The 23991-nt window shown below is 45.3% G+C and overlaps 2 protein-coding genes across 2 annotated transcripts in view; both read left to right on the plus strand.

Moving 5' to 3' along the window:
• Window positions 1-23991, plus strand: part of LOC308580816 (zinc finger protein RFP-like) — a 99909-nt gene that overhangs the window by 28824 nt on the left and 47094 nt on the right. The gene's annotated exons all lie outside the window — the stretch shown is intronic.
• Window positions 1252-19200, plus strand: LOC308581245 (zinc finger protein RFP-like). The gene is made up of 7 exons (XM_081183776.1): window positions 1252-1452; window positions 2202-2297; window positions 5427-5657; window positions 6803-6825; window positions 10936-11054; window positions 11457-11489; window positions 17745-19200. Exons 1-7 carry the CDS (start codon window positions 1258-1260, stop codon window positions 18272-18274), a joined length of 1227 nt encoding a protein of 408 aa, XP_081039902.1. The 5' UTR covers window positions 1252-1257; the 3' UTR covers window positions 18275-19200.

Here is a 23991-nt window from a genome sequence, read left to right on the forward strand (position 1 = left end):
AGGAGTAGAAGGCAATTTTTTCAAGAGTTAAAGTGAGGAAAGAAGTAAGGATTTGAGAAGTATAGGTTTGCTGTGGTTTGCAGAATCCCACCCCACTACCCATTTTTCCTACTCATACTCACTTCGCAAGCGCTGTCCTGGTGATCCCGGGATCTCTTGACTGGTTGTTTAAGGCCGGCCTGATCAAGCTTTGCTTCCCCTGGTTAGCCTCGCTGAACTCCAAGTTATTGCCAGACCCTGGGACCGATGGAAGACTGGTTATTCCTCCTGGCAAACTGCCTGGTGCGCGCTGGATAACCAGTCCTTCCTCCTCCCAGAATCCGGGTAACCAAAAGTCCCTTCGTGCGTGGTCGCCATCTGTTGTAAATAAAAATATGCCCTTTTCCCTTATGGGGTATCCAAGAGCCCATATAGAGTCCTTACATAGGTTCCCTATTGGTAGGAGAAAACAACAGAGGCCAACCAGAGAATATTGAGAAGCAAAGCAGCTAGTAAGCTTGATCTTTATTGATCTGTTGCAACAGGGTACCCCCCTCACACGCAGGAGAGGAAGAGGACCCAGAACAATGGCCTGCCAGGCCTTATAAAGACTTTTGAAATTCCCCTTCTCTAGATCAGGACCACCCCCAGAAACATTATGCATACATCACAGAAGGGGTGTGACCTAAGACCACCCCTCAGATACATCCCACCTACATCACAGAAATTTAAATGTTGTTTTTCTCTTCTCCTTGTTTATCTCCTGTCTGGCAGGTTCCTTGATTGGATTTTCTGGGGAGCCTGGCCATTCTTTTGTAATGCTAAAATACTTATTTCCTGGGCCAGGTCACAGGCTCACACCTTATTCAAACACAGATTAAAGGAAGAGACAATGGGGAGGCTTTTCCATTTTTAACCTTGCAGAGAAGGGATTTGGTCAGTTTAGGAATCAAAATGGTTCCAGGTTTGCCTTCCTGTACTGATCTATGTATGTGCAGTTATGAACATTACTATATATCTAAAACCATAAAATTCCTATCACAAATACCACAACTTAATAGGTTTGTGTGGGTGTGTAATGAAAAGCATGGGAAGCTATCAAAATGGGGAAGCAGCATTTGCTGCTACTTGAGAAAATATTCAGCAACTGCAAAGAGCTGGAGACATTAAAAAAAATAATAAAGATCACGTGGTCACTGAGTTTGAGTCATTTCCAGGAAAGGAAACGCCCAGTGGCTGAAAACAGAGAAAGTGAAACTTAACTCACTTGAGGGAGCCATGGCTGCTTCTGGACGTCCCGTCCAGGGGGGAAAGGAGGAAGGAGGGAAAGGAGGAGTCTGTGAGGATCACCAGCAGCCCCTGAAGTTCTTCTGCAAAGTCCATGAAGCCCCCATCTGCCTGGTGTGTGACAAATCAAAGGAACATAAAAATCACAAGGTGATTCCTCTGGAAGAGGCTTCTGAGGAATACAAGGTAGGAGATCCCTGGATCTGGAGGGGGAGAAATAGCTTCTTCTTCTTTTTACTTCTCAGGTCCAAAGTAGGCATGGCATGAATTGGTGGTTGTTTATTATGTAAAAAGCAGCCAAAGGAAAGCCTGAAAACTCCTGGGATAGCTGGGAGGAGGGAGTTGAATGTTGATATTTGCACCCCATCCGATTGCAAGAATCTCCTGATCTGATGTTTTGAGAAAAGAGGGGGCAGAAACTGCTCTTCTACTCTTCCGCTCCTGACTGACCTATGTAGTGACTAGATGGCCGAGTGGGTGCTGTAACACTCATGCAAGCCAGTAGTTCTTTAGTTTGTGATTGGAGGGTCTCTGAAAGTGCTCCAGTCGCCTAGCCCAGTCGGGGCAGAACCGGTTATTGAGCCCAGTCGCTGACATTGGTTGAAAGGTGTACCGACATTGAAGCCTTTCTCTCTTCCAGGGGGACAAAGGGATCTCCCTTGATATCCCTGAGTAGCATCTGCAAAGACTCGGTAGAAGTCTGTAAGCAAGGGGTGACCTAACTGGGTCCCTGAGCCCCACAGGGCTGGCACAGAAAAAAGGTAGCTGGTCCAGGGAGTCCTGGAAACAAAAAGGATGAAAACCTCTGGACTTTTATTTCCTTCAGTAAACTACTTTGCTATTATAGCAAGGCCACTGGGCGCAAGAAGCCAGCATACTATTCACCTCCTCTCTGTGTGTCTCAATCAAACCTGAGCTTTCCCTTTTCTCTTTAGGAAGAGATCTGTCGCCGCCTGGAGATTCTGAGGAAAGAGAGAGAGGAAATTATTGCCTATCAAGCAGATCTGGTCAAGAAATACAAACACCTCCTGGTAAGCGCTGCTTTTATTATTAGGGAGGGAACAAGCACTTGAAGAATCAAGTCAGGACTCAGAAGGGATGGGGAAATCTGCCCATTTGAGCTTCTCCCCATTTCTCATTTCTCCATATCAGTCTGTTTATTAATCTATTATTCTGAAAATGAATAAGATGTTAGAATAGCTACCTCCTTGTATAAATATTCTGATCTGTACTTTACCCTCATACATACATATTTTGTGAACATTACCTGGCTTCGTCAACCTTGAAAAATTCAGAGGTGTGAATTTCAAAGGATTGCTCTGTTTTGGTCTCCATATTTTTTCAGCAATAGCAAATTAGGTAAGTTTACCTTTGAGTGCCACTAAATAGAATTCCCCCCCCCCTTGTCATTTATTTTGTGAATAGCAGTCAAGGAGACGCCTGAGGACTTGTGAGCTGAGAGAGTGGAAGCAATTCAATCCAGATCCTGATTTACCATAAATATTACTACAGAATTATCTTTCTAAATGTTGCTCTTGTTCATTTTTAGGAAACTCGGGCCATTTTGAACCTTTAAAGAAAACAGGGGAGCAATGGGGATGAACTCTGCCCTTTGTCCTCCTCCTCCTCCTGTTTCTGCTGCCTTCCTACACCTAAATGGCCCCAGTCTAAACTGAGGGGTGTTTTATGTCCATGAATGTTCTCTGAACAACTTTGAACTCTGGTTATGCCATGCCCCAAAACATGCAGGGAATATCCGTGGTTAGAAAAAAAGCTCCTTGCTTTAGGCTGCACCTCTCTGGGAAGTAGAAGTCAACAGAAACAGCTATTCAGAGGGCTTCCCCTCAAAATAAAGGTTTACTTCTTTAGCATTGGTGCCGAATGGCCCCCAGTAGCAACTGAAGAGATCTATAGGCTCATCCAATCCCTTAAACCTGGAAAAGCACCCGGTGTAGACAACATTACACCGGAACTCCTTAAGGCTAATGTTGAATGGTGGGCCCCTGTGCTAGCTGCCCTATTTACCAGCATAGATCAATCGGCCACTATCCCTGAGGACTGGGGATTAGCAATCATCATCCCTTTATTCAAGAAAGGGAGCCAATCAGATCCGGCTAATTACAGGCCAATCAGCCTCCTAAGTATTATTAGCAAATTGTACGCTGCCCACCTATGCGACAAATTAGTGGACTGGCTGGAACAAGACCACATTCTTTCAGAAGCACAGGCTGGTTTTAGGGCAAATCGGTCAACCTTAGACCAGGGCCTTGTTCTCCAACATCTTGCGGAGAAATATACATCAAGAAAAGGAGGTTCCCTATACGTGGCCTTTATAGATTTCAAATCTGCTTTTGATTTAATACCGAGGGACAGGCTTTGGGGAAAGCTAAGCGCCGCAAATATAAACAAACGCCTACTGTATCTCATCCACAGTCTATATGAAAATACACGGATCCGGGTAAGGTGTGACCGACAGGGCCACCTATCCAAGGAAATCCAAATCCATCAGGGGGTCAGGCAAGGGTGTGTCCTTGTGCCTACTTTATTTAACTTCTATATCAACTCGCTAGTAGGAAATATGGAGAAAGAAAATGCCCATCCCCCCAAATTGGCTGGTACGCCCCGCCCGGTCCTTTTATATGCGGATGACACAGTTTTAATTTCTTTTTCTTGTGTTGGATTAAGAAAACTTTTGAGATCTCTTACCAAATACTGCAGCATCGAACAACTAACAATTAACTACAACAAATCCAAAGTCATGGTGTTCTCTAAAAAAAGGAGGAGGCACAAATGGAGAATAGACAATCGCTCAATAGAACAGGTAGCAACCTTTAAATACCTGGGTGTAACCTTCCAGGAAAGGGGCTCCTGGTGCTTTCAGATTAACAATACTATTGCAAATGCAGAAAGATCTACCAAAGCGTTAATAAGATTCTTCTATGGGGAAGGGGGCCAACACATACCGGCAGCCTCCCAGGTCTTTCCTGCCAAAATACTATCACAATTGTTATATGGATCCCAGATCTGCAGCTTTAAAAACCTTACTCTCCTAGAGGCATTCCAAACTAAGTTTTTCCGCTGCCTGCTGGGGATCCCCTCTTGCGTATCTAACATAGCGGTCCGTTTGGAGGTTGGGCAAATTCCTATCAGTACTCGGATATGGATATTGAAGATCCATTATTGGCTAAAGCTTATTTTCTTCCCGGTTGGGCTGGCACCTTTAACCCTATTAGATACCTACCAATCCAAATGGAAAGCTACACTGCTGGAAAAGCTTAAAGGCTTGGGGATCCCACAGCAGTCCCTGATAGCGACAGGCTTCGAGAAAGCTAGGACCACAATTCGCCAGCGTATCTGGGACGTAGAATTACAATGCCACATGAGCGAAATGATCAAACATCCAGCAATAAGGGACCATGGGAGAGGTTTCTCTCCAGCTAACTATCTGTCAGGTCTTCAGGTACCCAAATACAGACGGTCTTTTACCCTCGCCAGATTTAACGTTCTCCCTTCTGCCTTACTTCAGGGCAGATTTGAGGGTAAACCATATACAGCACGGGTTTGCCCTTGTGGCTCGTTGGAAGTTGAAACTGCTTCACATGTACTATTACGTTGTCGTCTTTATGTGGATATACGTTTGACTTTTATTACACCTGTTTTGCAAAAGTCCAGGAAAGAATCGGAACACCATAGTTTAAAATTACTGCTAGAGGACAAGAATCCCAAAACTACATTAAATGTAGCTAAATTCTGTGCGTCTGCAATCAATCGCAGGAAGCAAGTGGTATCCCATAATGACCAAACCCCTAAATGTTAATTACAGGGGGCACGCTAATAATTAATTTTAATTTTTATATTTAAATCCTTGTTATATTCATATTGTCCTTTGTATTTCTGATATTTTTTATGATCTGTGATATTGTGTGTGTTGACACTGGTCTGCGACCGTATTAATAAATTCATTCTGTTTTATCATATGATAAAACAGAATCATATGATTCTATGATTCTATGATTCATTCATTCATACTTCTTTAGCCACTGGAGGTTTCATGTCTCTGAAAAATCAGAAGTGTCCTCCCTGTGAAATTCCCATCATGCTCTTCCTGATGTTTTGAAGGCTGAGCACCTTCCACACTCAGACCTCCTCTTTTCTTGCAGAAATTAACAGAAATGGAGAGGCTGAAGGCTGTGGAGAAGTTCAGAGAACTGCGCCAGTTCCTGGAAGAACAAGAAAAACGTCTGCTGAATGATGTGGAAGAGGTGGAGAAGGAGATTGCAGGGAGAAGGGATGAGCAGCTGGCCAGACTCTCCAGGAAACTCTCCTCTCTTGAGAGGATCATCCAGGAGATGGAGGAGAAAAGTCAGCAGCCAGCGAGTGAACTCCTGCAGGTAAGATGGTGGCAGGAACAGCCCAAGGCTCCAGGAAAAGGCTGCCCCTTTCATGTATGCAAAGAGTGCAGGGGCTGAGTCAATGGAGCCTCTAGTCAGGTTTGTAACGGACAGGAAGAGACCTGGGATGCTTAACTCACCTGAATGCAGAGTAGAGATTCTTCCGTGTTCTTGATGGAACGGGAGGTGATCTTCTGCTCTTTGCTGATGATTTGTCACCGAATACCTTCCATCTTGGCAATGCTGCCTTCCTGCCCTGTGCTGGGCTTCGCTAAGGATGCATTCTGGCCTCCTTCTGACATAAGCCAGTCTCTTGACCAAGCTTCTCTTCCCGTTCCCTCCACAACTTCTGGGTTGATCCCCTTCACAATGGATACAGATCAGCCCAAGAGCAAAACAGAGGGACTCATCCAGACTGCTGCTTGTCCCACCCCTTTCCTCCAGGAAAACCCACTGTTTACTGCTGAATTAGAGCAAACATCAGCCAGGTTTTCTCTGCATTGACATTTGTTTTGATGTTGCACCAAGGAGCAGGTTTCTCCTGAGGGAAAGCGGCAGGGCAAAGGCAAAACCATTTGGACCCATGTTTTCTGGGCACAGGAAAAGCAGAAGTGTGGAGGAGCGCAAAGAAACACTGAGCTGTTTTATTACCATTTTGGAGGCATTTTATGCTGCGGGTGCTTTTAAAATTTCCAGTTGGAAAGTAGAATTTGAGAATTGGGGACTTCTATGAAAGACAATTTGGGACAGTTCCCTGGTAGGATTATCCTGTAGGCTTACTTACGTCTGAATTGCGCAGTGCAAACTGGATTTAATAAATTATAATCTAAGACATGAGATGGGTTGAAATCTTCTATTGAATCCATAAATGCGAGATTCCCTTAAATGCTGGGGGATTTTCATAAGGATTTTAAACAATAATTGCAAACTGATGTGGAAATGTGGAGAACTTGATATTGGAAAAATTCATAATTTCAGACTGGAAAAATAAAAACTGTGAGAAACCAAAACTGGCTGATTCCGCCATCCCTCCCCAAAACCTTGGCATGTGCCAGGCAGACTGACTTCCGAGGGCCAGGGTCTGAGGGGGTCTTCCTAGTGTGGTCTGTGGTGTGCAGTGAATTCCCTTCTCTTTTCCCCTCTAGGATGTGAGAAGGACCTTGCAGAGGTAAGTGGATCTGGCTCATTTCCATTAGCATCACTCTTTGAAGCTGAGATGCCAGAACCTCAGACATGGCCCTCCAGGGGCTGCAGGGGGGAGACTGTGGGACTCACTCCCTGCAGCACCTCACAGGTAAAAGCAGGGCCCCCTCTTTGGAACTTGTAGCCCCCCAATTCTCCCCAATGAATTAATGCCATTTCCTTTGCGAGGTTTGGTTTTACTTTTGCCATGTGTATAATTTGTTTTGTGTTGGTCTGAATGTCCTTTGAATGAATCATTTGATTTGTTTGTGCACCTGTGGAAGTTCTGTCTCAACGTCTGCAAACATCTGATTCTAGAACAGAGGTTATCTAATATATCAAAGCAAGAGATCCCCAAACTCCAGAAACAAATATTCTGAATTTACTCAAGTGTCACTAAGAGAAGGCTGTTTTACTGGCACACATAACAAGGCCAAGTTACATTCCTGGGAGCAACTATTGCCTTAGTTCAGGCGTGTCCAACAGGTCGATCGCGATCCTTTTAGTATTCCTTTTAGATCCCCCCAAAAGGTCAACAACTTTGGCCAACCCTCCCCCCCTAAAAACTCAACAACTGGCAATGACAATGGGTAGATCACATCACAGTCGGTCTTTTTTTTATTTTAGAAAAAAATATACAAAGAAATAAAGAAAATACATGTAACCAAAGGAAAGTTAGAAAATATAAAGAATACAAATATTTTATCTCTTCACATGCATATAGTTATTTACACATCTGTAAAGCAATGTTCTCAAAAAAAGAAAAAATGAAAGATGAAATATAAGAGAAAAAGAAAAGAAAAAGAAAGTCAAGAATGAAGATTTTAAAAATAGATAAGTATTCACTATACACAAATCTGTATTTACGTTCAATTATATAATTCCATCTTATCCATATCTAACTTAATTAAAATATTTTTAAAAGACTTCCACCGTTTGCCCTGCGCGTTTTTTATAATCCATTCACCATAGCCTCTGTTCTTCATGTTTTTCTTTTAGGCCTCCTTAATATCTCACTTTATATTTTTTTATGTTACTCACAAGATTATTCTAAACACAGCCAGATTTTGTTAGCCGAGCCTTGGTTTTGTAAGTAATCATTTAGACACTCCCACTGTTTCATGACCATAATTTTGGGTTTTCTCCTTATTAGATCTGTCAATTTTGCTAGCTCCAAGTACTCGCCGAGTTTCCCCAACCATTCTCTTTCTGTTGGAATGTTATTCTCTTTCCAATAGTTGGCAATCAAAATTCTTGCCGCTGTTGTCACGTATAAGAATATATTAGTTTTATCCTTTGGGATATCTTTATCCAAAATTCCTAGTGGATATGCCTCTGCCTTTTTATTATGTGACGTCTTTATCAATTTTTTTATCTCGTTGTGGATCATGTCCCAAAAGATCTTTGGGCAAGTCCACCACATGTGGTATAACGTGCCTTTTGTCCTGTTACATCTCCAGCATTATTTGTTGTTCGTTTTATTCATTTTTGACAGTCTATCTGGGGTTAGGTACCATCTGTGATGTATTTTCCTATAATTCTCCCTTAATAGAACACATGCTGTAAAGTTTATATTTTTCTCCCAAAAGGTTTTCCAACTTTCTAAATCAATCTCATAGTCCAAATCGTGCTCCCATTTTAACATATTTTCCCCTTTAGTCTCTTGTTCTAAGGAAACTTCCCCTAATAATCTACATATTTGCAAGTATTTTTTGGTCACTTTGCAATACTTCTTTTTCAAATTTTGAAGTTTACTTTTCAAATCCCCTCATTTTTATATCCCTTTCGTATGTTACTTTCAATTGGTAGTATTGTAGCCAATTTATTCCAAATGTTTGTAATTCTTCATAGGTTTTTAATTTGATGTTTCCGTCTATATCTTCTAGTAGGTCTCTATATGTTGGCCAAATCTCTTTTACATTACTCTTTAATGTTGTGGTTGCCTCTATAGGGGAAACCCACTATGGAGTTTTCTCAATAATTTTTTCTTTTGTTCTTTCCCAAACATCAAAAAGGGCCTTTCTTACTAGATGATTTGTAAATCTTTTGTGATATTCTTTTTTACCGTATAATAAGTAACCATGCCAGCCATATATTTTGTCCCAACCTTCTAACGTCAGGACCTCATTATCTTTTAGTAATATCCATTTTTTTATCCAACACCAACATGCTGCTTCAAAGTACTTTTTAAAATTTGGCACTGAGAATCCTCTGCTTTCTTTTGGGCCCGTCATTACTTCTGATTTTATTATTGCTTTTCCCCCCTGCCATATAAAATCTGCAAGATCTCGTTGCCAGCTTATAAAGTATTTGGTTCCTATTATAATTGGAACCCTCTGGAATAAAAATGATTTTTTTGGAAGTATCACCATTTTAATCATAGATATTCTTCCTCCTAGTGATAGTTTTAATTTTTCCCATTTATCCATATTTCCTTTAATTTCTTTCCATTTTTTAACATAATTATCTTTGAATAAATTTGCATTTTTATTTGTAATCCATATCCCTAGATAGTTCACTTTATTTTCTATTTTTAATCCTGTTGTTTCCTCTAATTCCTTTTTTTCTTTCATACCCATATTTTTTGTTATTAATTTCAATATGTCTTTGTTCAATTTAAATCCTGATACATTGCCAAATTCTTTCATTCTTTCTAGTGCTTTTTTAATACTTTCTTTTTGGTGTTTCGGTTGTTATAATCACGTCATCTGCAAACGTTCTTACTTTATGAAACTGTGTGTCAAAACTTATACCTTTTATTTCTTCATCCTTCCTTAAAGCTATTAGTAGAGTTCCCAATATTGTTATAAATAGAAGTGGAGATAAAGGGCATTCCTGTCGTGTCCCTCTCTCAATGTCAAATTCTTCTGTGATTTCATTGTTTGATTAATTTAGCTCTTTGTTTTTATAAATTGCTTGAATTCCATTCATAATTCTTTTTCCTAGTTTTAAACTTTCACAGGTTTTAATCATAAATTTCCATGAGACACTGCCAAATGCCTTTTCGGCATCTACCAGTAACATTGAGATTTTTTTACTTGGATTCATGTCGGCGTATTCTAATAGATCTATAATTATTCTAGTATTGTCCTTTATTTGTCTGGCTGGCAAAAATCCTGCCTGATCTTTTTAAATTATAAATATTGCATCAATTCGTTCCCCAGATTTTTTCGCCTCCGAGTAATGGGTTATGTCTTTTACACTTGGGTTTTTTGTTCTCCAGGCGTCATATAGGTTAAAGTTCTCAGTTAAATGGAAAAAAGAAAGTGGTAATCTACCTGAACTTGACATTCTTTCTCTTTGCGTTCTATCCATTTTGATCGATGTCACACCATTTAAATCTCCCATAATCACAATATTTTCATCCACATAGTCCCATAATCTCTCTTCCAAGTTTCTAAAAAAATCATCTTTTTTACTGTTCGGAGCATATATTCCCACCACTATGACAGTGGTGGGATCGCTGTGATAGTGATCACAATCGGTCTTTTCATACTGTGAGTAGATCGCAGTCTCTTGGGAGTTGGACATGTCTGCCTTCGTTGTTTCCTTCTAGACTGACCAGTATAGTCACTCTGCCCCCACCCTGTCCCAAGCAAACTCCTGCCCCATAGAGCCCTTTGGGAGGGGGCGATTTCTCACCAAGGAGCAGGAATTGGCTATTTTCTTCACCATATTCCGGCTGCAGTATTTCAATTCAAGGTGTCACTCAGGTTCAGAGTAGAGGTTTAAAGGAACATTTCTTGTTTCCCAACAGAAGTGAATCTCTTTTTCTTCCTCACCGCTTCTCTGGGGACATCTAGAGAAAGGAAATGTGTGCTGCACTCTCATCACCCTCAGACAATTCCTGCCCCTTGATACCATATGATTCTGCTGCTTCTTTGAATTGACACCAGTGGGAAGACCCAGACGCCTGGGGTTGCTGTTTTGGCCCTTGGGGGTCTGGCTGAGGAGTCCGTAGTGAGGAAGAAACTCCCCACTCAGCGCCTGCCTGTCCCTCTAGGCTTCTTCCAGCTGACTTCCTCTCCATTCCTTTCTTTTCCTTTAACAGAAATTGTGGATTTGAATGGGATGACATTGTTTTTCTTTTCACCAGGTATGAGAAAAGAGAGAGTCCAGAGAAGCCACTGGCTTTCCCTCCAGAGCTGAGGAACAGGATTTTGATATCCTGTGATCTAAATCACCTTGTGGAGGATGCAATGAAACAATGGAAAGGTAATGAAAATTGGCTGGCAGGATTTCACACTGGGAATTCTATTATTTCTTCAGAACTGAACATGCCAGGCTCTTACTGCATGGAATTGAGTAACCCCAGGATACCTTCCTTCTTGGTGCCCCAGCCTTCATTTCCTGTCCCCCAGAATGGCCCATGTATATTGTGAGTCTGGATCCTGTAAAGAAAGTCTGAACAAGAGTGTATCTGTTTTCAATTATACGGAACCTCCTTTTCCTTTTGGTTACCAGTCTACACAATCTGGGGTTGTCCTTTTGGAGGTTTTCCTGCTCTGAATGGAGTCAATTCAAGGATGCTACATTATGAAGTGTTACTTTTGTGTGGAGATTTATTTCAGGTGGAAGAATGTTGCCCTTACACTTTGTATCTTTTTGCTTCCTCAGATGCTGTGTTATACAGAAAGCAGATACAGAAAGGTAAATTTCCAGGGGAGGAACAATTTGACAGGAGGGATGATATTTCATGCCTGTTAAACCGTCCGTTCTGCAGACTTTGGGACCCCCATCAATGGCGTCACTCTGGGAAACAGTCTTCTAGTAGTGTTTGGGTTCTTTCTATGTCCCATGAATGAACTGGGAGAGGGTTTGAAGGCCTGGATTGGGGGCAGAACTTGTCCCTGCAAAGAACCTGCTCACCAGTCCGAGTTCCATTCCTGCCTATACACTAGTATCCTGGGTACACCCTCGATTTTATAGATTTTGCTTTTCCCCCTAAAATCTATATACTGTTTGTTTGTAGGGAAAAGCCTCAGAGCCTTACAATATCTTACAAAAGCCTTTAAGGAGGATCCTGCAGGGTCATTCCAATGTCCATCTTGTCCAGTTCTCATGTATAAGGAATCTCCCTTGCATTTTGTTTTCCCTCCACACAATCTGGAGAGGTTCTTTTGGGGCTTCTCTTGATTTGCTTGCATTTCTCCCTCGTGAAGTGTGTTAAAAGGGGCACCCGCAAGCACCCAGTCCCTCCTCCACCTCCTGCCAGGCTGGTCTCCCAGCAGCAGAGCAAGGCCTGAGCCGCCTCTTCCTCAGAGTTTCAACCTCACCAGCCATTTCTCGTGCTTCAGCCATCCCAGTATCCTCAGAGTTCCCACAGTTCTTATGAGATCGGCCCCAGAGATGGTGCCCCCGGGTTTCTCTGTCCTCCACCAGTCGCGGACTGTGGGCCAGGGGGGAGGGGTGGCATTCTTAATCCGGGAAGATTGTTCTTTCAGGGCTCTACCATCCCCATTGATCCCCGTCATTGAATGATTTGGCCTAGTGTGGGGCTCCGTGGTGAGCTTGGCTGTCTGGCTGGTGTACCGGCCACCTAGCGCACCAGCAGCCACCCTGTCAGGCCTGCTGGAGGCGGTGGCCGGCTGGGCCTTGGAGTTCCCTAACCTATTGGTATTGGGGGACTTCAACATCCATGCTGATGCCGCTCCCTCCTCACAGGCTCTGGACCTGGTGTCTTCCATGGCGACACTAGGGCTCTCCCAATTTATTTCTGGCCCCACACATCAAGCAGGCCACACGCTGGATTTGATCTTTGACGTAGGTATAGATGTGATCATGTCTCCTTCAATGAAGGTGCCATGGTCTGATCGCTACGCTCTGAAAGCCAGGATTGACTTTCCACCCCTACCCTGTGTGATGGGATGATTAGCTGCTTGTGCGTAAAATCGTGATCCCTCAGAGTTTGTGCAACTCCACAAACCTCTGTGTGTGACAGAGCTCCTCAGACATGTCTGCCCTAGTCACTTGCAGATTCCGACAGTGGTTGTTTTCGGAAGCGCTTCCAGCAAAGAAGCTCTTTAACGGAAACACGTCTTCTGGACTCACGACGTGACAGCTTCCGGCGAGGAATGGGTCTCCCTATGGGAGCTTCTGACACCTCCCCGCTGTTCTCGCTGGACGTGTCCCTGAGCCCTCCCTCTTCCCTGCTAGTTCCTGCTTTAGCTGCTGCGTCTCTCTCCGCATTCATGAGACCTTCCTCCAGAGACCCATCTCTCCCCCTGCTGGTCCCTGCTTTCGCTGCTGATTCCCTCCCAGCCTCCGTGAGCCCTCTCCCCACCTGTTCCTCCGATGGCAGTTCCCTGACACCCTGCTTAGGTGGCGAGCCAATTTGGGCTCGCCCACGGAGGCTGATGGACCCTGATAGATTCCGCCAAGCCTTGCGGGACCTTGCTCCCCCTGGCGACTCATTGCCTGAGCTTGTTGAGGGCTGGAATACCCAGCTCCTGGCAGCCATCGATGAGATCGCACCTAAGCGCCCTCTGCGACCCCGCAGAAACCGGGCTCCCTGGTTTATCGAGGAGCTCCAGAAAATGAAGTGGGACCTCAGATGGCTAGAGCGAGTATGGCAGGGTGCCCATGACGGAGCCTCAAGAACATCTTATAGGGTTTTTATGAAAACCTACGAGATGGCAGTGAAGGCCGCTAAGAAGTTTTACTTCTCGGCCTCGATTGCATCCGCTAGCTCTCGCCCAGCTCAATTAGTTAGTATAATTAGGTCTTTAACGTCCCTCAAGGGACAGCCAAATTTAAATAACAATTTGACACACAGCTGTGAGGGATTTGCGAGCTTTTTTGCGGAGAAGGTCCTGTTGCTCCAGCATGACCTCCCTGCCAATTTGGATACAATAAAGGAACTGGAGGCCCCTCGACTGTCCTCGGGTCCAGTATTGGACCACTTTGACCGGATATCCCTAGCCGATGTGGACAGACTCCTCCGAGCTGGAAAGCCCACCACCTGTCCTCTTGACCCGTGCCCATCTTGGCTGATTAGAGCGTGTCCAGATGAGGTGCGGGCCCCCCTAGGGGATATCATCAATTTGTCCCTTGGCACCAGGACATTCCCAGGGGAACTGAAGGAGGCAGTGGTGCCCCCGCTCTTAAAGAAAACATCATTAGATCCCTTAGATCTATCCAATTACCGCCCAGTTTCGAATTTTCCATTCCTGGGTAAGGTGATTGAGAGAGCGGTTGCTGAACAGCTTGGTGGGTTTCTGGATGAAACATCGGCTCTGGATCCATTCCAGTCCGGCTTCCGTGCTGGTCATGGGACCGAGACGGCTCTGGTTGTCCTAACAGATGATCTTCGTAGACAGCTGGACCAAGGCGGGTTGGGGCTGCTGATTCTTCTAGATCTGTCAGCAGCTTTCGACATGATCAATCACGAACTCCTGGACCACCGCCTTGCCGACATGGGGATCCAGGGCACAATCCTTCAATGGCTGCGCTCGTTTCTCTCTGGTCGGGGACAGAGGGTGGCGCTTGGGGGGGAATTGTCATCACACCACTCCTTGGTGTGTGGAGTGCCTCAGGGTGCGATGCTCTCCCCGATGTTTTTCAACATCTTTATGCACCCCCTCGCCCACCTTGTCCGGAGTTTTGGGCTGGGATGCCATCAGTATGCTGATGACACCCAACTCTATCTGTTGATGGATGGCCATCCTGACTCAGCCCCAGACACACTGATCAGATGTTTGGAAGCTGTGGCTGGATGGTTATGTGGGAGCCGGTTGAAGTTAAATCCTTCGAAGAGAGAGGTCATTTGGCTGGGAAGGGATGATATGGGATGGGGGGGGCAACTCCCATCTCTTGCGGGGGTGCAATTAGTGCCAGCACCGTCCGTTAAGAGTTTGGGTGTAATCTTCGACACCTCCCTTTCCATGGAGGCGCAGATTGCAGCTATAACAAAGGCGGCATTTTTTCATCTCCGCCAAGCTAAGCAGTTGGCCCCTTACCTCTCTTGCCCTGACCTAGCCACTGTGATCCACGCGGCGGTCACCTCCAGTCTGGATTATTGTAACTCGCTCTACGTGGGGCTGCCCTTGACTCTGACCCAGAAACTCCAGCGGGTGCAGAATGCTGCGGCGAGACTCCTTACAGGGTCCTCACTGCGAGATCACATTCACCCGGTGCTATACCAGCTGCACTGGCTCCCGGTGGGGTACAGGATCAGGTTTAAGGTGCTGGTTTTAACCTTTAAAGCCCTATACGGCCTAGGACCCTCGTACCTACAGGACCGCCTCTCCTGGTATGTCCCAGAGGAACTTACGGTCTTCAAACAAAAACATCCTGAAGGTCCCAGGCCACAGAGAGGTTAGGCTGGACTCAACTAGAGCCAGGGCTTTTTCGGCCATGGCCCCGATCTGGTGGAATGCTCTGTCACAAGAGACTAGGGCCCTGCGGGACTTGACATCTTTCCGTAGGGCCTAATGGCTGCCATCAATTTGAGTTGAATCAATTTTATAATAAAATGATTTTAGAATGTTGTACTATTTTATAGTTGTTAGCCACCCTGAGTCCGGCTTCGGCTGGGGAGGGTGGGATATAAATAAAATTATTATTATTATTATTTATTATTATTCCATGAGGGAGGACTTCCCATTGCACAAGACCCTTGGAATTACATGGCAAAGCTCTGCAGCTTCTTCATCTGCAATCTGGTTTGTCAACATGCTTGGAAATTCCAGTTTCAACATCTTCTTCCCACCAGTTCACTTGGGGCAGATGTTAAACCTTCCTCCAGCCCTCCAATACAGAGCCCCAATTCGTTCGTGGATTTTGAATGATTTATTTTGCCATTTTCTAGAATGGTTTACTATTTCTGATATTCCCATGGAATCATGGAATAGTAGAGTTTGAGAGGATCCCAAGGATCATCTAGTCCAGCCCCCTGCAATGCAGGAATCACAGCTAAACACGTTAGTTGTTTTAATTCCTTAGGCCTACAGTTGTCGTTTTTGCAATTCTTTGTTCTATGATTTCATCTTTTGCTTGATATAAGGAAACAAGAGATGCTATGTTATGGTGATGTTTTGTAAAAAGATTTTCTTTGAGCTTTTGCAGTGTAGCCCATTAAGCCTCTCTTTTTGCTTCCTCAGATGTTCAGTCATTCAGAAATCTCCAGAGAGATAAATTTCACATGGAGACCCCAATTCACAGGAGGGGTGGGGACTAGAGTTTCATGGGGGTCAAGAGTCTCTTCTGTATGTTGAGAACCATCCACAGCTAGACTCTCGGCCTGCTGTTTTTACCACAAAGGCAGAGAGGGTGGACTTGAAGTTGCAGAAGGGGGAGAGAAACTGCCCAGAAGGATCAGACTGAGCAAGGAAGAGTTTTATTTCTGCCTAGAGAGAGTTGAGTTGCTTTTCCATGTCACCTTTTTCAGGAATGGTTGCCACATGTCCTCTTTTCCCCGGATACGTCTTCTTTTTTCAGGATTAAAATTTCTGCCTGGGCACATTTTTCAAATTTGGCAGAATATCCCAAGTTTTTTTGTTTGTTTTTTTGGTTTACAGTAACCCATGAAAAGTTTTCTAGTGTGTTAGACTCAGATCTTTTTTTATATATAATAATATTTTATTAGGATTTTCCCAAAAAATTAACAGCCAACAAAAATCAACAAAAATCACAAAAAACAGACAACAAATATCAGAAATCCAAACAGAAAAACAGAAAAAAGAAAAATGCAAAAGAGAAAAATTTAGCTTAAAAAAAAACACTCTTTCATATTGGTAACTTTCAAAACCTTATTCTCCTTACTTCCACCCGCCTTCCCTTCTTGTATTCTACTTTAAAAATTAGTTCAGCAAGATCATTCATTATTCATTTTAAACCTTTATCCCTTCCTTTATAGTCTAATTTATCTTAATCGCTAGGAACCCCTTCATTTCGTTTTCAGAGCCCTCAGCATTCATAAATTTTACAGTATTTTTGTAGATAGACTTTAAACTTCTTCCAATCCTCTTCCACCTGCTCCTCTCCTTGATCTCGGATTCTGCCGGTCATTTCTGCCAGTTCCATATAGTCTATCACTTGCATCTGCCACTCTTCCAAGGTGGGTAGGTCTTGCGTCTTCCAATGCTTTGCGATAAGTATTCTTGCTGCTGCTGTAGTCTTATGGTATATGTTACGTCCAAAAGAGAAGCATGGAATAAGCAGTCCTTTGTAAAATTGCCCTGCCACCTGACTCCTCTTCCCTGGCGGCAAGCCCTAGACTTCCAAGATGGTTGGGAGGAAGGAGAGACCAAGTGGGTGAGAGAGATGGAGAGCAGGAATAAACAGGCTCCCCATTTAACGCGATTTTCACTTGTGGGCACGAAGGCCCAGAACGTGACCCCCATGAAAGTGAGGGGAGGCCTATATGTGTTTTTATGTTGTAGTTTTATGCTGTGAACCACCCTGAGACCTATGGATGGAGGGCAGTAGGCAAATATAATTTGTTGTTGCTGTTGTTGTTAGAAGAGGGGGGTCCTCTTCCCATCCCAAACATATGTCCCCAAAGGCCAATTCCCACAGACAGAGATTGTCAGAGGAAAGCAGCTTCTCTCCTCTCCTGCCTCCTCCAATTCTCCTCTCTTTCCCCTTAGATAACACAGAAGAGATGAGTAAAAGGTTTCCTGGGTGGTTTTTCCTCTTAGAAAATGCCTGGGTTTAGAGAAGGGCAGGAACAATATACATTGAATATAAGAAAGTAAAGGAAATTGATTTAAAAACCATAAAGGAAGATATTTATTCTGATGAGAGTCAGGGGTCTCAGTCTAGCATGCGATGCAAAGAAATCCCCTTGATCTGAAAGGGAATCTGGGTTTTTGGGGTGTTTTTTATTTATTTATCAGGATGTCCGTTTCTGTCTCTCAGCTGACTCTGCCTATTCTTCTCTTTCCCTCCTCTTCTCCCCAACAGCAAATGTCACTCTGGATCCAGACACAGCCCATCCCAGGCTCATCCTGTCCGAGGATGGGAAAAGCGTGATACATGGAGACAAACCTCAAGCCCTGCCCAACAATCCTGAGAGATTCAGGCGCGAGTTTTGTGTGTTGGGACGTGAGGGGTTCACAGCAGGCAGACATTTCTGGGAAATCAATGTGGAAAGTGGGGAAGAGTGGTTTGTGGGGGTTGCCAGGAAGTCTGTGAGGAGAAAGTACTATTTTAACTTCAATCCTACGTGTGGGATCTGGGCTGTGGGGAAGTCTGTGGGGGATCTGGGAGGGGAGTACTGGGCCTGCACCTCCCCTAAATACTCTCCTCTGTCCCTGAGGAAGAAGCCCAGGAGGATCCGGGTGACTCTGGACTATGAAGGGGGACGTGTGTCTTTTTCTGACGCTGACTCAGGAGCCGAACTCTACACGTTCTCAGGAGCCTCGTTCTCTGGAGAGACCCTCCTCCCTTTCTTTTCTTTGTGGGAAAATGAAGCCCACCTCAGTATCTCCTGAGGAGACTAAATCTGCCTCTCTGGCCCAGCAGGAGTTTCTCTCCAGACCAGAGTGACCAACATAAAAACCATTCACCCGCCAAGAGCAGGTTGGGCAGTTTTCCAAGGGCCCTTTGAGAGGATTCATTCCACTCAAAATCAGCAGAAGTAACAGAACAAAAATGGGTTGTTTTGCTTTGCATTTTCCTTCCTTTTCCCAGAATTCCCTCTGCAGCTCACTTCTTAGAGAGACAGTAATACTTTTAACCGTCCCAATAAATAATCTTCTCCTCAAAGGGGCTCCCTTACCTTCAATCTTCTTTTCCTTTTGAGATGTCTGATTTGGCAGAGCATGAGACTCTTAACCCCAGGGATGTGGGTTTGAGTCCCACAAGGGGCAAAGGTTTTCTGCACTGCAGCGGGTGGGACTAGATGACCCTCAATTCTGCAATTCTAGGAAACCTTCCTCTCCCCACAAGACCTCATGCAGCTGTGAAAATTCATGCATCATTGGATTAATAGATGACTGAAAAATGAACCCCTTTACCTACGTCAGGCAGGATAGTTCCTTGCTCTGGAGGCCTTAGATGGGAAGAAAATGAAAAATAAATTGAACCAGGGTATCAGCTTCAAATGCCCTCTGCAAATACAGCCTCTCCATCTCCACATTTTGACAGAAATAAACCTCCTTGCATTGAGTGGGGCTTCTGCCCACTTCTATGTGTTTCGTGTGGATGCATTAACGTTCCTTATTTACATGGACATAGGAAGGGCTTCGCCCTAGTTCATTGGTTTGATTTTGCTACAATATATGAATATGTAATGTTTAATGCTGTTTGGAACAAGGTATATAAACCCAAAGCCCCCAGGACTCTGGGCCCAGGCTCTGGAAAACATCCCACTGGGTCTTTATTGCTCAGCAATAAATTTTTACTTTCTTTTTCTCCACTGCCGTGTCTGTCGATTCTTGAGCATATTTTGAATGGGCAACAGATATTCCTTAGATCCTTGCTACAGTACCTGAGCTTGTTCCTTTCCTCCACCCTTCCCATTCCCCTTTCCTTTTATGTCACCCATTTTAGCTTGTTTTTCATTGATCTGTGAAACTGCATTCTCATTTCCTCCAGTTAAATGTGTTGCATTAACAACACATGTGGATGCATTAACGTTCCTGAAATATACTCAGAGTCGCAAAGTGATTTCATGCTCTTTATTCAGCTCATAGTGGTGAGGAGGAATGAATGAAAGTCCCCTCACAGTATCTGCTTTATATACATTATTTACACAATGGGCTGCACATGATTGGCTAATCCCGGAATTCTACTGTAAGCCAATCAGGTTGTGGATTCACTTCTATCTGGAGCAGGATTGGGTGGTTACTGCCAACCAAGCATACTGCTGCATTGTTCTAGGACTAATCAGACTGCTGCATTCTGAATCCTATTGTTCTAGGACCAATCAGACTGCTGCAATTTGGATCCTATTGTTCTAGGACCAATCAGATTGCTGCAGTTTGGATCCTATTCAACTCACCACTATGAGCTGAATAAAGAGCATGAAATCACTTTGCGACTCTGAGTATATTTTGTAGATGTTTTGATTAGTCCTTGACGTGCTAATTGATTTATACTCCAATTAGCTCTTTACAGCGGTCCGGCACGCTTCCCTCTCAGCGGTGCAATTTGCTTCTTCTCCGTCACTCCCAGCAGAGTAAAACACAGCAGCAAACTGTCACTTGCTTCCGACAAACACACAGAGCACAGTAATGTCCATTTACAGCTCTTTATTTCATCATTTTCTCAGAAAATTCCAGGACTCCTCGCAGCCATTACGAACTGCGTCTCTCTCTCTCAACGACCGAGAGGGAACAGACAGGAAAGCTCCTCCCAGCTTCCAAATCTGACGTCAGAATGCTGAGGCATCATGGGAACAACTTAACCTCTTAAGTTCCGACTCCCATACCCCCTCTGCCACACATTCTGACAATACCTGTGGAACATCCACGTACCTCTCAGACTCACACTGTGCGAAACTTATCCACGCACCTGTGGCCTGATATCTTTCAGGTGGAATACCCTTCGTTGTGCGACTGGATCGCCTGGGCACAAACTCAGATGCTTCCCCTGGCTCATCATCACTAGCAGGTGTTTCCTCAGCATCTCTGGATTCCCCCTCTGACTTAAAACGTCTTTGAATCCTCTCCATCACACTCACTGGAGAACTAGGCTCACTCTTGACCTCTCTTTTAACACCTTGTGGAGATGCCCCACCCTGCTCCAGGCCTTGGTGAGTGACCTGATCGTCATCAGCAGACTCAGCCTCTCCTTCCTCCCCCTCAGAATCTTCCTGTTCTGAATCAGAGAGACACTCTGAGAGAACATCACGCTTGACAGGAGTCTTTGACTTTTCATCCTGTTCAGAGAACTCAGCGTGTTTGCTGATCAGCAGTTTACTCTGATCACCTGATGGGAACGCAAACCTCCATGCACGCGCTGCTGGCTCATACCCACAGAAGATCATTTTCCGGAACTTGGATCCATCTGGCCCCTGTAAAACTTTAGGCACTGGCACAGATGCATGCGAACCAAACCTGCGCAAAAAATGAATCTGGGGTTTCCTGCCATGCAACAAACCAAACGGTGTGTCACCTACCACTGAATTGTAGGTACGATTCCAGGTGAAGCTCACATACCTGATTGCCTCCAGCCAAAACTTTGGTGGCAACCCAGAATCCTTCAGCAACACCTTTGCAGTCTGGACCAGAGCCTGACATCGGAGCTCTGCCTCCCCCCTCTGATCGGGTGAAGTCACTGTGTGACGTATCCCTTTCTTGCGAAAGAACTTCTGCAAAGCAGAACCTATAAACTGAGCACCTCTGTCACTTTTGACTGCTTGCACTCTGGTGGAAAACCTTGGTTCCACCTCCTCAATCCACCTTTTGATCAGCTGAGCTGCATCTTCCTTGGATTTGAGCCCAAGAGTCCAGGTATTCTGCGTAAAGTTATCCTGCATCGTCAGCAGAAACCTTGACCCTCCCAGACTTGGTTCCTTTACGGGACCCAACAGATCTATGTGAACCAGTTCAAAAGGTTTTTCGGCTATCCTACCCACCTTTGGGTAACTGCACCCTTTTATCTTTGCATGTCTGCATGCTTCACAATCTATCGCACATCCACATTCTACGATGTGACAGCCTTTGGCGACTTCAGGTAGTGTCTGTAGTTCTTCTAAAGAACCATGAGCTGTCCTTGCATGCCAGACATGGGCACATTCCACATGAGCGGGAATTTTAGCACACAGGGCTTGTGCTTTCTCAACCTTCCCCTCACCCTCCAGAGACGTTTTAAGAATGAAAAGATCATTCTGCCCCTTTTTAACCTTGGCAAGTATCCTCCCTCCTTTGGAGATTGTGCAGACATCATCCTGAAAACAAACCTTTAACCCCTTTTTTAGCAAATAAGGTACAGACAAAAGACAGTGGTGTATCCCTGGAACAATACAGCACTCCAACTCCTCCTGTAAAAGAGACATAAACAGATTTGCAACGTTAGTTACATTTCTTCTCTGTCCATTTGCAAAAAGCACAGTCTTTCCGGCCGGAACCGCTCTGCAATTCCACATCTCGACAGCAGGGGTCTCTGGAATCAAGTTGCGATTAGCTGCAGAGTCAATAACAAAACGAAACTCTGAGCCTTTCTCACAGCTGTTTTCAAACAGCGCCATACTGGCTGTTATTTGGTAAATCTCCTCCTCCTGGTGTTTGTCACGTACACCTGCCTCTGTCCCACGCCTGGCTGCTCTCCCAGGCTGGTTGCCATGGAAACCCGACTGGCTCCCATGGGAACTGACCTTGACAACATCCTGCCTTGCCTCTCTGCTCCGGTGGGGGCAATTTCGACGCAGATGTTCAGTAGAATTGCAAACGTGGCAACGGCGAACAGTGGAAAAATACTGCCCGGGGCTCCTTCCAGCTGGCCTGGCCCTCCTTCTTCCGGAAAAGCGCTCCTTGCCAGATCCGCCCCCTCTGAAACGGCGCTCCACTCCAGCACGTACAGTGGAAAACTTTTTAAACTTGCCTTTGGAATTCTTCTTCGCCCCCCCCGACTTGCTCACTAGCACTCCTTGAGGCTAAATCATCAGGAACAGGGGCTCCAGCCATCTCTAGGCTTTCAGCTTTCATCTGCCCTTGGCCCCCTGCTGAGTCTTCACACAGACGTTTCAGCACTCGCCAAGCCTCACACGCAGATTCAACGCTTTCCAGGTGCTGTTGCAACTTAGCATGCACACCTGCCTTTAACATGCAGATCTCAGCTCTCACAGCTTTCTCTCTCTGCATTTTCTCCTCCAGAGAAACAGATTTCAGCTTTCCTGCATCTCTGTCCACCAGCCCCACACTTTCAGCAGCAGCCGTTTCGCTTGTGGACGGCTCTTTCTTGCTTACGTCCCACAAGCCAGTTGCCCAAAACCAGGCTCTCACCCTTCTGACCCAGATTTCTCACGACTGGGTGGTGAGCTCTTCAAGCTGTTCAAACGGAGCTTGAAACACCTCCTGGCCATCTGCCATGGTCTCCCGTTCTCCCAAGGGGCCCCAAGCTGTACTCACAAAACACCAGCTCCTCCGGCTCCTGCTCCGTGGAGAAACGGTTTCCTGCTGCTCTCAGCTCTGCTGCATTCAGCACAGGCAAACCTTTGCGTCTTTCAGCTAGCTGCTTGCCTCAAATACAGGCCTCTGCTCCCGGTCAGCTTCACAAGCACAGAACGCAAACTTCAAACATTCCGGCAGCCTCCAGTGACAGTTTTACAAGCGGTAATTTAGGGTCCATAACCTGTAGATGTTTTGATTAGTCCTTGACGTGCTAATTGATTTATACTCCAATTAGCTCTTTACAGCGGTCCGGCACGCTTCCCTCTCAGCGGTGCAATCTGCTTCTTCTCCGTCACTCCCAGCAGAGTAAAACACAGCAGCAAACTGTCACTTGCTTCCGACAAACACACAGAGCACAGTAATGTCCATTTACAGCTCTTTATTTCATCATTTTCTCAGAAAATTCCAGGACTCCTCGCAGCCATTACGAACTGCGTCTCTCTCTCTCAACGACCGAGAGGGAACAGACAGGAAAGCTCCTCCCAGCTTCCAAATCTGACGTCAGAATGCTGAGGCATCATGGGAACAACTTAACCTCTTAAGTTCCGACTCCCATATATTTCACTGGCGACGAGGATGGGATCCCGCTGAGCTGACTGCCACACACAGCACCGCAGCACCGCCACCTGCCGCACCGCTGCCTCGCACCGTGTATCCAGGCTTCAGCTCCGGGACACAAGGAACTCAGAATGGCAACCGACAGCAGCTTCTCACCGTTCAACCCAGCATCTGGAGACTGGGAAGCGTACGCCTCCCGTTTCACCTTCCTCCTAGAAGCCAAAGGGGTCACCGACGAAGAAGACGCCAAGAAGAGGGCGATATTCTTCAGCGTCTGCGGAGAGGAGACATTTGAAATTGCCCGGGCTCTACTTGCGCCTGAAGACGTCGCTACTGTTCCATACAAAACAATAATGGAACAGCTGAAGGGGCACTTTTCGCCACAGCCCTCAGTGGTGGCTCGTCGAAATGCCTTCTACGCAAAGCGACAAGCCCCTGGGGAAACCATAACTGGGTTTGTGACCTCTCTCCGCCAAGCCGCCCGGTTCTGCAACTTCTCAGAGCTGGAGAACATGCTTCGTGACCGCCTCGTCGGT

The sequence above is a fragment of the Podarcis bocagei genome (genome assembly GCF_964188305.1).
Source record: "Podarcis bocagei genome assembly, chromosome: 2".
NCBI lineage: Eukaryota > Metazoa > Chordata > Lepidosauria > Squamata > Lacertidae > Podarcis > Podarcis bocagei.

Coding starts and splice junctions, on each gene's coding strand:
- LOC308581245 (XM_081183776.1), top strand. CDS start 1,258: ATGGCTGCTTCTGGACGTCCCGTCCAGGGGGGAAAGGAGGAAGGAGGG. Junction 5,658..6,802: donor CAGCGAGTGAACTCCTGCAG/GTAAGATGGTGG, acceptor TTTCCCCTCTAG/GATGTGAGAAGGACCTTGCA. Junction 11,055..11,456: donor TGCAATGAAACAATGGAAAG/GTAATGAAAATT, acceptor TTGCTTCCTCAG/ATGCTGTGTTATACAGAAAG.